Raw genomic sequence first — 14,495 nt, 5'->3', positions numbered from 1 at the left:
CATGTACAGCTATTTGAAATTAAGTATAATTTAATTATATATTATATATCATTCACTAGGGATTGCTCATTTGCAAATATATTCATCTTTCATTTGAAATAAGCTAAAAGAAAACCTTTTGTTTTTTCTTATATATATCCTTCCAAAGTAATTTTAACACTTGATAGAGGATACAGTGTGGGGAAAAAACAGGAAGGCAGAAATACTGTACATCTGACCCAGAGTCAGAAATGCTTCTCACAAAAGTCATTGGTTTGTTCAGACATAACATAGTTTGCTTCTACATTTATTTATTTTTTATTTCAAATTGATAGCCTGCCTCCTTTCCCAAAGAGATCCCAAGGAGGCTCACATAATGAAATTACATAAAACCAGCAGTGCAAAGACCTCATAAAACTATTAGCCCAAAGCCTGGATAAATTTAAAAAAGTATTTTCATGTTTCCTGAATTCCGATAAAGAGGGTGACTGCCTGATAGCCCCCGGAAGGGAGTTCCATAGCCAGTGTACCTCTGCAGAGAATGCCATATCTCATGAATGAGCCTGCCTGCTGCCCAGGCTTGGGCACTGCCCCCTCCCTTGTCTTCCTCTTGCATGGCCAACAGGAGGAGTCTGGAAGCTTTCACTTCTGCATTTAGTTAACTGCAGTTTGTTGTTTTGTCCAAACCTGGAAGTGTGGTTAGGATTCATTATGGTTAGGCTGTAAACACACTAGTTGCCAGAACAAAGCTTTTTCATAAGTCACACTGGAGGGGGAACGGGTTCGATCTGCCAGTCAGTAGCAAAATCTCTTTGAAGCTGAATTTTTTTTTTAAAAAACGTACAAGCTGCTCTCACCAGGTTTTGCAGTAAAAAGGGGCAGGATTTGACTAGCGTCATGTGCCCCCATTTTCAGAAGAAAGAGGTGGAGATGCACTGGAACCAGCAGAACATTGAATGTGTTTCTACTCTTAGTTTAAATAAGCCAGCTTCATAAACCACAGTGTGAAGTTGGCTTGTTTTGAAATTATCATCATCATCATCATTTTAACCACAGTTAAGGTTCAACCAAAATCCCCAGTTTGGACAAAACAGCAAATTATGGTTAAATCATCGTTAATAAAGCAAAAGCTTGTGAACTGCTCTTTCCAGTTGCGCGGGGGGGGGGAGCAGCCTCCAGTGGCTCATTGCATACAGGCAGGTAGCTAATTTGTGACCCTCTAGATGTTGTTGAACTCCAACTCCCATAAGCCACAGTCAGGGAAGATGGGAGCTGGACTCCAAAAATATCTGCAGGCCAAGCATTAGCTACCACTGTCACAGGGGTGGGAAGTAGGAGATGAGAGTTCACGCCCTACCAGAAGGAAAATAAGAACATGCCCCCGCTCACCTTTGTTCTTATACACATTCATGGAGCATAAGGCCATCAGTGGTCATTAGTCATGAGGTCTACATACTACCTCCTGGATCAGAGGCACCACACCTCTGAATACCAGGCAATCAGGAGAGGGCTATTGACCTCATGTCCTGCTTATAGGTTTCTCATAGGCATCTGGTCAGCTCCTGGGGGATACAGGATGCGGGACTACATATGCCTTTGATCTGATCCAGCAGGTTCTTCTTATATTCTTCCGGTGTACTAGCCTAGGAGGAGGCTGGACTTGTTTACATAGCACTAAACTATGGTTTAGTGTTACATCCATATGCAGGTAATGGAAATAGTTCTTACAGGTTCAGTTAGAGCTGGATCTGGTTTCCTCACTTTCTTATGTGCCTGCAAAAATTACTGAGCATCAAACTTAATTTAAGCGAAAAATATAATGATTTTCTAATGTCACCTTGAAACACTGGTTTTGGCTGGCCCTATTCAGTTATAAATTCTTATGGATTTTTCCATATATGAATCAGTGCTGGCTAAAAGACAGGAAGCAGAGAGTAGTACTAAATGCAAAGCTTTCACAATGGATGGAAGTGAACAGTGGGGTCTTTCAGGAGAGTATATTGGGACCTATGCAATGTATCTTATTAATAAATTGTGGAGCTCTTTGCCCCAGGAGGCTCAGTTTGCCTCCTATCCTATGATGTTTCACTGTATGGCAAAAAGCTTTCTTGTTTATATAGGCATTTGTTTTATTGGGTAAACATGTTTAATTATAATCTGCTGTGCTGTTTGTTTTTATTACTGTATTTTTTAGAAATTGTATTGTATGGTTTGGTTTAATTATGATTAGCCATCCTTAGCGATGTGTGTGTATGTGAAATCTGGAATAAGATATGATCAGTGAGGTAACAACATTTGCAGATAATACATTATTTAGGATAGTGAAATCCCAAGCAGACAGTGAAGAGCTCTGAAAGGATCTTCCCCAGGCTGAGCGACTAGTCAGTATAATGGCATTTGAGATTAGTTCAAAGTTGAGTTACACATATACTTGAGCAACCTTTCTCAACTTGGTGCCCTCCAGATGTTTTGGACTACTCCTCCAGTCAGCCCCAGCCAGCACCATAGTCCAAAACGTTTAGAGGGCAGCAGCTTGGGGAAGGCTGTACTAGAGGTAGCATTCCACTACCAGTAATATTTGTTATGTGGCAACTTGGGAAAGGGCTTTCTCTATGGTGATGCCCCACCTTTGGGATGGTCCCCCTGTACTACTACAGTTGGTGCCATCCTTCCGTGCATTCCAATGAAAACTCATCTGTTTGCTCAGGCTTTTGCTGCTCATTAGTTGCACTGTAATTAGACAGACTCATGTATAAGTTATTTAGTCCTCAGTGCTAGTATAAAAACTGTGATTAAACTATGTTTTATTGCTTTCATTGTCTTACAGTACATTATATTGTGCAATATTATATTTTTATCTTTTTATGGCTGTATCTTCATAATGAAGGTCAAGCTAAAATGTTTTAAATAAATAATTGTTTAGAAAGATATAGCTTTCAAAAGCTTTACGTGCACACACACACACATACATATGTAGAGTGCCTTGCAAAAGTAATCAGACCCCGACCAATGTTCTCATTTATTGAATTACAAATGGTACATTGTAATTTCATTCTGTATGATATTTTATTTTGAAACACTGAAACTCAACATCAATTATTGTAAGGTGGTTTTATGTTGGGAAATGTTTGTAAGCAACATAAAAAACTGAAATATGTTGCCTTTCATTTGGATATGAAAAGTAACAAAGTCAATAGCATATAAAACCATTCCAAGTCACAGAAAACAAGGCATGACTAACTGATGTTCTACTCATATCAGCACCATAACCAAGGAATCACGCTTCTGAATTCAGACTTATCGCTATCTCCAGTAAGTTTCAAAACAAGCCAACTTCAAACCTTGGGTTATGAAGCTGGCTTGTTTAAATAAAACACGGTTAGTGTAAACTACAATTCCCAGTTCAGACATAGCAACAAGCCAAGTTCACTTCATACTAATCCATTACCGTGATGTGCAAATGCAACCAATGTTAACACACAGTGAAAGATAATCCCAAACCGACTTTGCAAGCCACCACATATTCATAAGTAACCCTGCAGAATATTTTTCTTACTCTGCTTTAAGCTGAACAATTTCATCCTCTGCTGCCAAAAGAGTGGTGGCTGATTTGGTCTTTGTGTCTTCGAGAGCCAACTGGGCTTCTGCAAAACTGCAAGAGAAATCAATACCCAGAGATGTACCTTCAATATAAAATGGCACAAATTCTGTTAACACGTTTAGTGAAACAGAAAATAATACCTTAGAAGGCTATTTGCATTCAGAAAGACAATCGCATAGAAAAGACAGGGCATCAACACATGAGTAGGTTATCAAAATCACATCAGCTATAACAACCACTGCAGTAAACATCAACAGACACCAAATCCTCCACTTTCTTACCAAGCTCAGGGCAACTTTTTACACCAATCTCCAAGTTCAAAATGTATGCGAACAGTGTCATTTATGAATGGTATAGACATATGAATCACAGCTTTGGACAGGCAAATATAAACCGCAAAAGCTCAGTCCCTTATGGGCCTACTTACATGTATTTTGCTTGGAAAAGTCAATATTTTGTACACCTGCTGTATGCATGTATTTCAGGTCACTTGTCTCAAAAACCACATTTGAATCTGTCTTATGCCATTAGTCCCTCTATCCCAGGTCTCATCAAGACATTTTCCCCAGGCTTGCTCCCTAAGATCCTTTGACTGGAGATGGTGAAGACTGAACCTGGGACTTTATATGCAAGGCACAGGCTTTGCTAAGCTATGGGACCGCCCTACTATATGAACTGATCCTTAAACTTCCCTAAATTTCCATTCTTCCCACAGATGGGGAAACACTATCTGACAACAGTGGTTATACATTCTGTTGCCCAGACACCATAATGATTACAAATCTTTATGCACACACTCCCTCCTCAAATCCCAGTCCAGCAGATGAACCATGTATAGATTGCTCATGTCTTCTTCTTTCATACACAGAATGTACGGAGAAAAGAAACCAGTTCTTCCACATTATCACAATAACCCATTGTTGTTATATTGTCTGTGATGAATGTATACAGACAAAGGCAAAGGATGTTAAAGTAATTTATTTGAATGCATCATACTATCAAGAGGTAGAATGCAAGTCTAAAAGCAACTGCAATCTGCCTCTCAACCTAACCTACCTCACAGAGTTGTTGTGAGGATAAAATGAGGAGGGGAAAACCATGTATGTCACTTTGAGCTCCTTGGAGTAAAAGTAGGATACAAATGTAAGAAATAAAGAAATAAATATCACTCCGTATATGGAAGCTGCATTCTGAACATGTATCACAGATCTAAACTGAAAAACTGACTACATAGATGAAGTTGTTGTTTGCACACCAATATACAAAATACCAATAAAATTATGCTTTCAGAAATTGCTTGATGACAACAGTGAAAGTAAGGTTGAGGAGAATCATTTCTAGTATTGTGAAAGAAGCTAATTTCATTCATCTTAGAAAAGAATGCTGCAGGTAAAAAAAGGTACAATAGATATGTTTTGTTCTCATTTGTGATTCTTGGATTAGCTAAAGTATCAATGATCTGCACATTACTGATATATGATGAGATAAAACATGTGTCATTTGATCTAGGTCATGCCCAGGCAATACTATTCAAGCTCTAGAGTCCACATTATAGCTTGCAAGCCAAAGTGCACAAAATAAAGAAGGGCCCTTTCCTCTAGACACTTCTGCATGGAAAGAACCTGTCCATGCAACACCAACCTATCCTGGACCCACAAATGTCCTTCTGTGTGTGGACAGAGGGGGATTGGCACGGGTTAAATTATTCTGTGCATCCAAACTGTAGGGATGAAGTATGCTATATAAGTTCACGTGGTCCTCATGAACATCCTCATGAAAGTTCAATTAGGAAAAGCGGCAGGGATATAGAATGATGGGAATTTTATAATGCATTAAAAAATAGCTTTTTACCTCTTCTGTGGCTCATTACAGCCACAGAAGTCCAATGCTAGTTATCCTAATAGTTCCCAAGGCTGGTGCATGCTGAATGTTCCAAATTCAGTAGCCTGGTTTACACATCATGATAAGCCAAACTATTGCTTCCTAGCACCCCACAAACATGCTGGCTCCTGGAGAGAAGCTTGCACCCATTTTGCTTCTTCCTGGTCCTTTGAGCGGAGTGCAGTATAGCAGCTAAATCAAGGTTAAATTATCTCCTTCTCAATCAGGAACTGTAGCCGAGAACAAACCCCATGATTAAGCACAAGAGAGTTGGACCACAATCCTGAATTTGGACAAAATGCTAAGTTAAACCTTGGCTTAGTTGCTATGCCATGCCGAGCTAAAAGGTCCAGGAAGGAGTAAAACGGTTGTGATCTTCTGCCTGGCAGCCTGCATGTTCATGCTAAGCCATGGTTTGGCTTAGCATTAAAAGCAAACATTGCCAATGTATCAGACTAACCCAGCCTTTTCCATGCTAAACTCAGTAGTCTGCCAATTGCTGCTAAGGATTTCATCAACTGGCCCCTGCTGTCCTTGGGATCCAAATATACAAAAGGTTTGAAAGAGCTTTTAACTCAGCATACTGATCATACCAATCAATGTCTTTATTTTCTTTTTTGCTTTCTTCTCTTCTTCCTTCTCACAGTGGAACTCCTTTTCACCACTAATTTTCTCAATGAAAAATATTCCCTTTTATCATGAGCTCTTTTTGTGAGGTCCACAAATCTCCTATACTCTGAGGGTAGGGTTGCCAGGTTCAATCCCTGCGACTGATCCTGTATCTTTAGGAGAAAAGAAGGTCAGCCAAGTGCAGGTGTTCTTGCAACCCTGTAATGGGAAAAACCACAAGGTGGAATTCTCCCTCCCCCCTGCATAACTTTTAAAGATACAAAAGACCTCTTGGAGGCTGGGCCTGGCAACCAAGAGGTCTTTTGTATCTTTAAAAGTTGTGCAGGGGGAAGGGAGAATTCCACCTTGTGGTTTTTCCCATTACAGGGTTGCAAGAACACCTGTACTTGGCTGACTTTCTATTCTCCTAAAGATACAGGATGAGTCTCAGGGATTGAACCTGGCAACCCTATCTGAAGGTCATAAGTAGCTAATTCCTAGCTACATGCAGTGCAAAGCTAGTAAGATTCTACTCACTCAGACACACAAGTTACATTGCACTTGGCAAGAAAACTATCACAGGATGTACCACCACTACCATAGTGAAGTTCACATATTTCCAGCTAAAACAACAAAGAATCTCTCAGCACCTTAAAGATAAACGCATTTATTAAGGCATAAGTGTTTGTGGACTACAAAAGTTACTGAAAATATTTCCAGCTATAATTGGAACAGAATTTTAGTCCATGGAGATTGATTTGCATTTTGCACAAAAAAAATAATAATTTCAAGATGCATCTATATACAACCACTGCTCCAACTCCTAACTAATAAACTGTGATTTAGTTTACATTTGGGGGCCATGTGTTCTGTGAATAGTCGTATGATTGCCCAGCCTTACAGTGAAGCAATAAGAAAGAGCCTGCATTAGACAGCAAACTCCAGATAGGGGCTGGGTCACTGTATTCTTAGTTCCCATCTCTGGGGAGAAAGGAAAACCCCAAAGCATTTACTTTGATGAAATTAGGTACCCAGTATTCACTTTACTATAATTATGCTTTCTATGTCTGTGTAGGAAAGTGTGTGTAAGTATCCACATGCATACAACCAAGTGTGACTAACATACAATATAATATAACCCCTTTTTAGTTGATTTATAAATTCTTAGGGCTTCATGTGCTATAAAATTATCTTTTGAATAAAAATAGAATAAAAAAATGACAAAACTTTTATGTAAAGAAAAAGAAAAAGAATTGGAAAAATTAGTTAATTGTCCTACTCTTGCTGTACAAGACTCAGCTGTAAATGAGTAGCATTCAGTTCCTTCTCCAGCTGTTGTATTTCATGGTTCCGAGTGCTGGCCAGTTCCTTCAGCTGTCTCTCTTTTTCCAGTGAATCCTACAGCGAAGTATAAATACAGTGTCTAAAAGTAATAAAGGAAAGTCTGTCTTTCTTTAAAAAATCTGCAAAAACATTTCAGAAATGCTATGATAAATGCTGCAAGTATCTTAAATGGATTTTAAATAAAGTTCCTGCAGTTATTCAGAGAAAAAGACACGTCTCTGGAGAAATTAACCTACAGCAATATTTGTAACACAGCAAAGTCTTTCTACAATGCAAACAGACTATCAGATCCCATCAAAGGTTCATTCCTTATAGCATATCTTCTCTGACAATGCACAGATTGAGATGAGGAAGTTTAACAGTACAGGTTATTAACAGAATATTTCACTTTTTGCCATCATCTTTCAGCTTGAGTAGTTCAAAATTGCAGCACATCCCTTAATTAGATAGAACTCATTCTGTCAAATTGCTGTTAAATATGTCAACAGCATATCTCCCAGGCATTCACATAGTCCTTTCTTTGTTAACTCAGGAATACTTGTGGCCATCACTACATCTAATGACAAAGTATTCTCAGGCTAGCTGCATGCTATATGAGAAACATTTTATTGTCTGAGTTTTAAACCTGCAGCTGGCTGATGTCACAGATGCCCCATGGGACTAGTGTCACATATCTAATATTTCCTCCTAACTTTCTCTTTCCTTGCCTGAAGAGTTCTAATATTTGTTGCCTTCCCTGGAGTGCAGAAGGCATTCCACATCTATGAACATTTTTGCTCCTCTTCTCTGGATCTTTTCCGGTTATTATTATTCTGAGAGCAAGTAAGGGATATTTCTTTCTTTTTGGTATAGGATGGGGAAGTGTTAACCTATGCAATTCCCCTCTAGCATTATGAAGTAATATAGTTATAGTCCTGTAAAATGTACCTTATTTGAATGTGGAGATAAGCCCTCTTCAGTACAAAATTGCACCTCTGAAGCATACCTTCTCTCAAATGCATTCTCTCAAGTTATACTGCTAATATCCCCATTAAATCACTTGACAAAAACATAGAACAGCCACAGATCTCAATTATGAAAGCCTTTCACAAAGCAACTACAGGCAAGCTTGTTTCTGATCATCAAAAACATTGGCATAAATTGCTAGAAGAATTTTATAAAAGGTGTTTCATTGGCCAAGTAAAGTGAGGTCTTAACAACTGGAACTGTTTGTTCATTTATAACATGGTATCTCTCTTGAATCTTTAAAGGTCTGAATGAAATTTGATGTGTCTCTTTGCGTTCTTCCACATTTGACAATGAAACAGTAGTGGCCCCAGGCAGAGCGGGATGCAGCAATGTTGCTCACAATGTGGAGGTTGCTGCTGGTAACTGAGAAGGAGAGAGGCATGGCAGCAGGAAGGCCAGCCCAGTGTGGGCACAGTCAGAGTGGCAGGACTAGCAGATTGGCTATGCTGCTACACCCTCACCAACCTCCCTGTCACCTACCCGCTCCCTTTCTCCATTACCAGCAGAAAACTCTGTGCTAGGAGGCCAGGTGAGCAACATTACCCCATTGCACCCTGCTGGGTGTTCCTGGATTGAATATCAGCTCAACACCGTCCTATAGCCATTTTCAAAAGGGAGTGGAAGAAAGGCAGACCATATAATATGCCTTTTCCATTGTGGCATTTGGAATTGTGCCCCTAAGAAAGCCAAACTGATGCTGACTACTATCATTTAGGCAGCATGCAAATGCTTTGAGGACCTGGTAATGTTATCATTTTTAACTTGCAGTTTTGATGTTACTGTCTATTTAAAATTTAAATGGATTCTTGTTTGTTTGTTGTGCTCGTTTTCTATTGTATATTAATAAATATACTTTTTTACTTTTTTAGCTGCCCTGGAATATAAATTTATATTGGTGTGGGATATAAATTATGTAAGCAAGTAGGAAGTAAGCAAATAAATTTCCTTTAAAGAACAAGATATCAGAATGAAAGTTGGTATTCATGTTGAAGACACAGTTCTACAGTTGAAGTTCAAACTCCAGCTTGATCAACTACTTTTCAAGGGAACCAAGAAAAATATAGTATACTAGGTTGGGCCCAGAGATCTACTCAGAGAAATAGGGGGTGGGAGGTGATTCCCATTCCCTCTTCTCCACAGTAGCGCCCCTGAGCTCTGTTCCAAAGATCAGGAGTCTGGCTGAAATGGGTGAGCTGTGGCATGGGGGGGGTGAGGGGGAAGATCACAGAAAATTGAGCAGAGGCACCTTCTGTGAGCGATATCTCCTGTTTCTCCCTCAGCATCCGGCATCTCAGCTCATCCCCCTCAGCAGGATCTGTGATTCTTGGGGGAGCTTTTTTGAAGGGCTGCTAGGGAGATGGGGCAAGAAAGTCACCTTACAAGGGTGAATCTCTAGATCCAATTTATTATGACATCTAATCTACCTTGAACATGGAGTTAGCACAATGAAACTTGATATTATTGTTACAACATAATTCTCTATGTGAACATCAACTCATCCCATCTGCATCCATTTTCAAGGGGTGGTGGAAGATATATATAAATGCAAGACTGGGATCAAAGCCTTTTAAATGTCTGGTTTATTCATTATACTAAGATTTTTTTAAAAAATGTTTATCGTACCTGCAATAAAGAAGAGATTGTTTCAAATGGTCTACCAGAAATGGGGCTAGAAAAACAAGTCCCTAGCCATGGCAGGAGACGAGATTTTATTGTTTCCACACCTGCATAATGTCCACCTGGATCAATGAGTGAAAAAGAAAGAAAATAAAATGTATGTGAGAAAATGTTTTAAATATTTGGGCATGAGTGAACCATCTCCTATAATAAATATATGCACATAACCATATGTGCAAAGCATGGAACAACCTCACCTTCTCTGCTTGTTTTATTCAGGATTGTGAAGAGTTGCCCCTGTATCATGGAGTTCAGTTCCATGATTTCACAGCATCGGGTCAAATTCTGATCACATGAGTTAATCTGAAAATCAGAATCACTTCGGTTACTCTAATTCTGTCAGTATTGTATCTTCATTGTTCATTCTCACCCACAGAACTAGTTTCAATAAAAGTTGTAATTTTCTCTTCTGTGTGCATCACAGTCTCTAGAATCATTAAAAAAAATCAATACTAAACAATAAACCAGAGGCCAAAATTCCACCACAGAAATCAGAGAACCTATATATGTGTATCAATAAGAACAAACCAGTAACCTCTAAAATGCATTCTATCTATGGCCAACAGTCCATCACTGGAATCCTAAGGGTGATTCCCAACAAGCTGTCATATCCTTTAGATTATTTCTTCACAAACTTTACTGATCAGATAATTTCCTCTAGGCTATATATACAATACTAGTTTAATAACAATTCCCAAGGAACTATAGTTCCATGATCTAGGGGTCTATAACCATAGAATTAAGAAAGAAACTAGTGACACACAGCTTGAACTTCTCATATAACTCTGCAGACTGATGGGGTATCACTCTCCCCCAGCCTTTCTATATGCAATCCCTGTTTTATTGGCATTGGCAATCACAGTGGAGATCAAATTCAATTTAGCCCACTCTCACTTCAGTCCAGATCAATCATGGGAAGGTTTGTACTTCTTTAATGAAATATCAGGTGTTGCATGAGAACACAGGGAATAATAGTATTAGCCACCACAGCTCATGGGTTGCAGTGGGAACTGCACCACCATAAGCAGAGTGTAAAGGAAAAAACTGGTCTGGATGGACACTGGTTTAATAAGCCACACAGATCCTTAGCAGAGGAAGCTGTTTACAGTTTAAACCTTAATTTTTCTCATTCTGATGTGTGTATAATACAGTATAAAAATTTCTACTGCAGTACTTGCTTGTGCTTAGGTCAAAGGTCTTACCATGAAAACATGTGATCTATACAATCTTTAGAAATACAACCCTGTGAGCTAGACACCATGCCTCATTTATACATGCATGTTCATTCATTCACAACTTACAGCATCAAGTGATGATGTGCATGTGTAAATGGACTACCATGGGTAGACCACCACAGATAGATTTGTCATATCCCCTCAGAAAACAATGCTTTTCAGTTCACACATTCTGTTATCAGTCATCAATTTTAATCAGGTGACATGCATGCATGTACAAACCAGCCCCTAAATGTATGTTAGATCCTGCTCACATAGAGTTAAATTGTGTTGAGAACACATCCCAACAAATAGGTTCCATGCCCCCCAAAGCCACTCCTCTGAATACAAAATGTGCATGCAAAAGTCAGAGTGATTGGTAGAAGAGACCCAGTAGAAGAACAAAGGTTGGAATGAGCTGTTAGCAATCCTTTCTATTGGTGAGAGAGAAGGAAAATGTGCCATGGGGATGTCAGAACACAGGATCAATTGTAATCGAAGTTACAGGGGCAACTACCACAAGGCTGCCATTTTGGCAGCACCTTCATGTATTATCATCAAGTTCCATCAAGCCTTAGATCGGATGAAGAGTCAAATCTCAGCCAAGAAGCTCACTCGGTGACCTGAGGCAGTTGCTATTCCTCAGTTTAAACTACCTCACTGAGTTGTTGTGAGGATAAAATGGGAGTGACCATTTACATTGGTGTAAGCTGGTTGGAGGAATAGAAGGATTTTAAAAATGAAGGGAAATAATTCCAAATTTAAAGAATACTTAAGAGTGCTAAAGTATAAAGGAGAAATAATGTTTGCAAGAGAATATGAGATAATTTTGACAGTCGAGGTTAATTCTAAGGGAATCAAGCGAGTCAATCACAAGCCCCACAAAGAGGAGTAAGAAAGAGACTTGAGTGGTCAATCGCTGCAAATCATTGCTGTTCTTAGTATGTTGCTTGTGTAGAGTATCGTGACGTTCTGTAACTATGGCAACCACAACAGTGTCAGCCTGGCGCCGAAAACCGGCGTCCTTAGTTACTGCTTTCCCGGGAAATCGCTAGAGGTTTCCCACACACCGCTAGAGCCACCAAATACAGACTCGTCATTTCCCGCCATAAAGTTCTATCTCAGGGCAACAAGCTAAATTCACAAATCTGAATCAGATTGCAATGCTTATCCTCTCAATCTTTCCTGTTTATACAGTAGAAAGGTGAGTTTCTGAAATGATTTCGTTCATTTACAGTCGCGTTGGAAACAATCCTCAGACGCTTATTTCCACCTCACCAGCTCCGGTTTTAGCAAGTGGAGGGGACGGAGGAGATATTAGACTGATATTTGCCTGATAAAGATTCAATATACAGTACTGTTGCATTGTGCAAAAATCGCAATGAGTATGCTGCCTCCCCATCATTATTTCAGAGGGCCTGACGAGGGTAGCACTGATGTATAAAACACGCATCTTAGCACACTCACGTGATAATCTTTATACCAATTCTCCAACTTCTCTTGTAAAATCCTGCCGGTCTCGTTGCTGATTAATCTTCTCAGGCTATCAGCCATAGCTCCCTTGGAGAGGTGGGCGAGATAAGGGGGTGAGTGGAAGATCTAAGGCTTTGGGAAAGGAGGGGTTGCTTCTCTTCCTACAAAACAGCTAGCATCGGTGTTTCTGCCCCCTTAGTATTTTGCTTTTACCCACCCCAGAGTATAAAATGAGGGGAGATCGGCGAGGATATATCCAGTACTACGGATGGCCTTGCGCGTAGCTCAGCCTTATTTTACCCCCAACTAGCCTCCTCTATGATTGGAGCATTTTATACTCAGCGATTGTTAAACAAACTGACGTTTGCTTTGCTCGGATGCCAGGGACGCCACGGCTGCGCGAAGAGAGCCTTTCGGTTGTAGCAACGCCGAAAACCCCACCTCCCTTTGCCCTGCCCTGCCCTTTCATTCCTCTGTTGCTGAACTCAGGGATCCGGTAGAAATAATCCCACTTGGTCTCTGCTGAAATCCAATAGGGAAAGTGCTAGCACAGGGGGTTCCCATTGCGAAACAAAACAGCACTTTGAAGTCTTTTCGGAGATTTTCCTTACGGTTCACGAGATTCCCCACATGGTCTTCCTCTCAGCCGGCATCCTCCCCCGTCAGACTCTTGCTTGGTTACCTCTCATCAAGGTTTCAACTCGCGTGTGAGGCACAGCGAGACCACAAAGCGGCCTTTATTACGATCACCGAAGATGCAAATTTTTTTAAAAAAATTGGGAGAAATAAATCCCACTAGGGCTTTGCGTATTGTACACTTTCAGACTACGATTTCGGCAAGCATCTCTCTATGATGCTTCGTCCTGTCCAGCAAGGAACATCTCCTGTGGCTCTTGTCTTCGCGTCACCGGTATCTGTAAGAAGAGGGCGGGAGGAATATCTAGGAGGTGGGGAAAAGGAACATCCTCTAAAAACGAAGGGCCTTCAGTTGTAGTATAGATAGAGAGTACTGAGGAAGTGTGAGCTGTAGCGAATGCCTTTGCTCTGGCTAAGCCAAAGGATTCCAGTAGATTTTTTAAAAAAATTATTAATCTCCAGAGAACATGTCCAGATCGAAAAGTTCAGTGGAAGTAGAAAATAAACCTCTGGGGGTTTCCAAGTTATATTTGTAGTTCTGTATATCTAGAAAAGATTCAGAAGACAGCAACAGAGATACCAAGAAATAAAAGCTTATGAGAGGTGAAGATCGGCTAAAGAAAGTGAGCGTGTTTCAGCTTAGAAAAAAGATCAGGAGATGGCATGGCACTTTTCATATCTTGGTTTCACAGATGAAATGGGCTCTGGCCCATAAAGGATTATACCACAATAAATGTGTAAGCCTTTAAAGTGCAAGCAGACTTTTTTCTTTCCTTTTTATGTATTCATTATCACATGCTGTCAAAATATTAAAACAATAAAAAGTTTTTTAAAAACCATGCAAACCATAAAGCTATATAGCAATCCAATTGTAAACCCTTATAACCCACCCAAAGGCCTTCCTGAACAGCTTGGTTTTCAGTGCTTGTCAAAAGGCAGCAGTGATTGAGCCAAGTGGGACTCCCTTGGGAGAGCATGCCATAGTTGCGCTACCACAACTGAAAAGAACTCTCTCTTCTCCTCTCCCCCCCCAAATACGGAGCAGGGCTTCAGATGTGCTCGGCTTACGGCAG

The 14,495-nt window shown here is 40.0% G+C and overlaps 1 protein-coding gene across 5 annotated transcripts in view; it reads right to left on the bottom strand.

Moving 5' to 3' along the window:
* SPATA18 (spermatogenesis associated 18) overlaps nt 1–13,485 on the bottom strand; it is a 34,509-nt gene extending 21,024 nt beyond the window's left edge. For 4 of the 5 annotated variants that reach the window (XM_061584580.1, XM_061584578.1, XM_061584579.1 and 1 more), the window contains exons 1-5: nt 12,781–13,149; nt 10,297–10,402; nt 10,046–10,161; nt 7,350–7,468; nt 3,536–3,631 (exon numbers count right to left, since the gene is read on the bottom strand). In XM_061584580.1, the coding sequence (XP_061440564.1) occupies nt 3,536–3,631; nt 7,350–7,468; nt 10,046–10,161; nt 10,297–10,402; nt 12,781–12,867 (524 nt within the window). In that variant the 5' untranslated portion in view covers nt 12,868–13,149. Of the gene's footprint in view, nt 1–3,535; nt 3,632–7,349; nt 7,469–10,045; nt 10,162–10,296; nt 10,403–12,780; nt 13,150–13,397 lie in introns of those variants that run through there. The other variant, XM_061584576.1, reaches the window with a different exon arrangement.
* Nucleotides 13,486–14,495: the final 1,010 nt, after the last annotated feature.

Source organism: Rhineura floridana, chromosome 9, assembly GCF_030035675.1.
Source record: "Rhineura floridana isolate rRhiFlo1 chromosome 9, rRhiFlo1.hap2, whole genome shotgun sequence".
Classification (NCBI taxonomy): Eukaryota; Metazoa; Chordata; class Lepidosauria; order Squamata; family Rhineuridae; genus Rhineura; species Rhineura floridana.
Note: the sequence above shows the minus strand (reverse complement) of the source record. Positions and strands in the feature narration are given on the sequence as shown.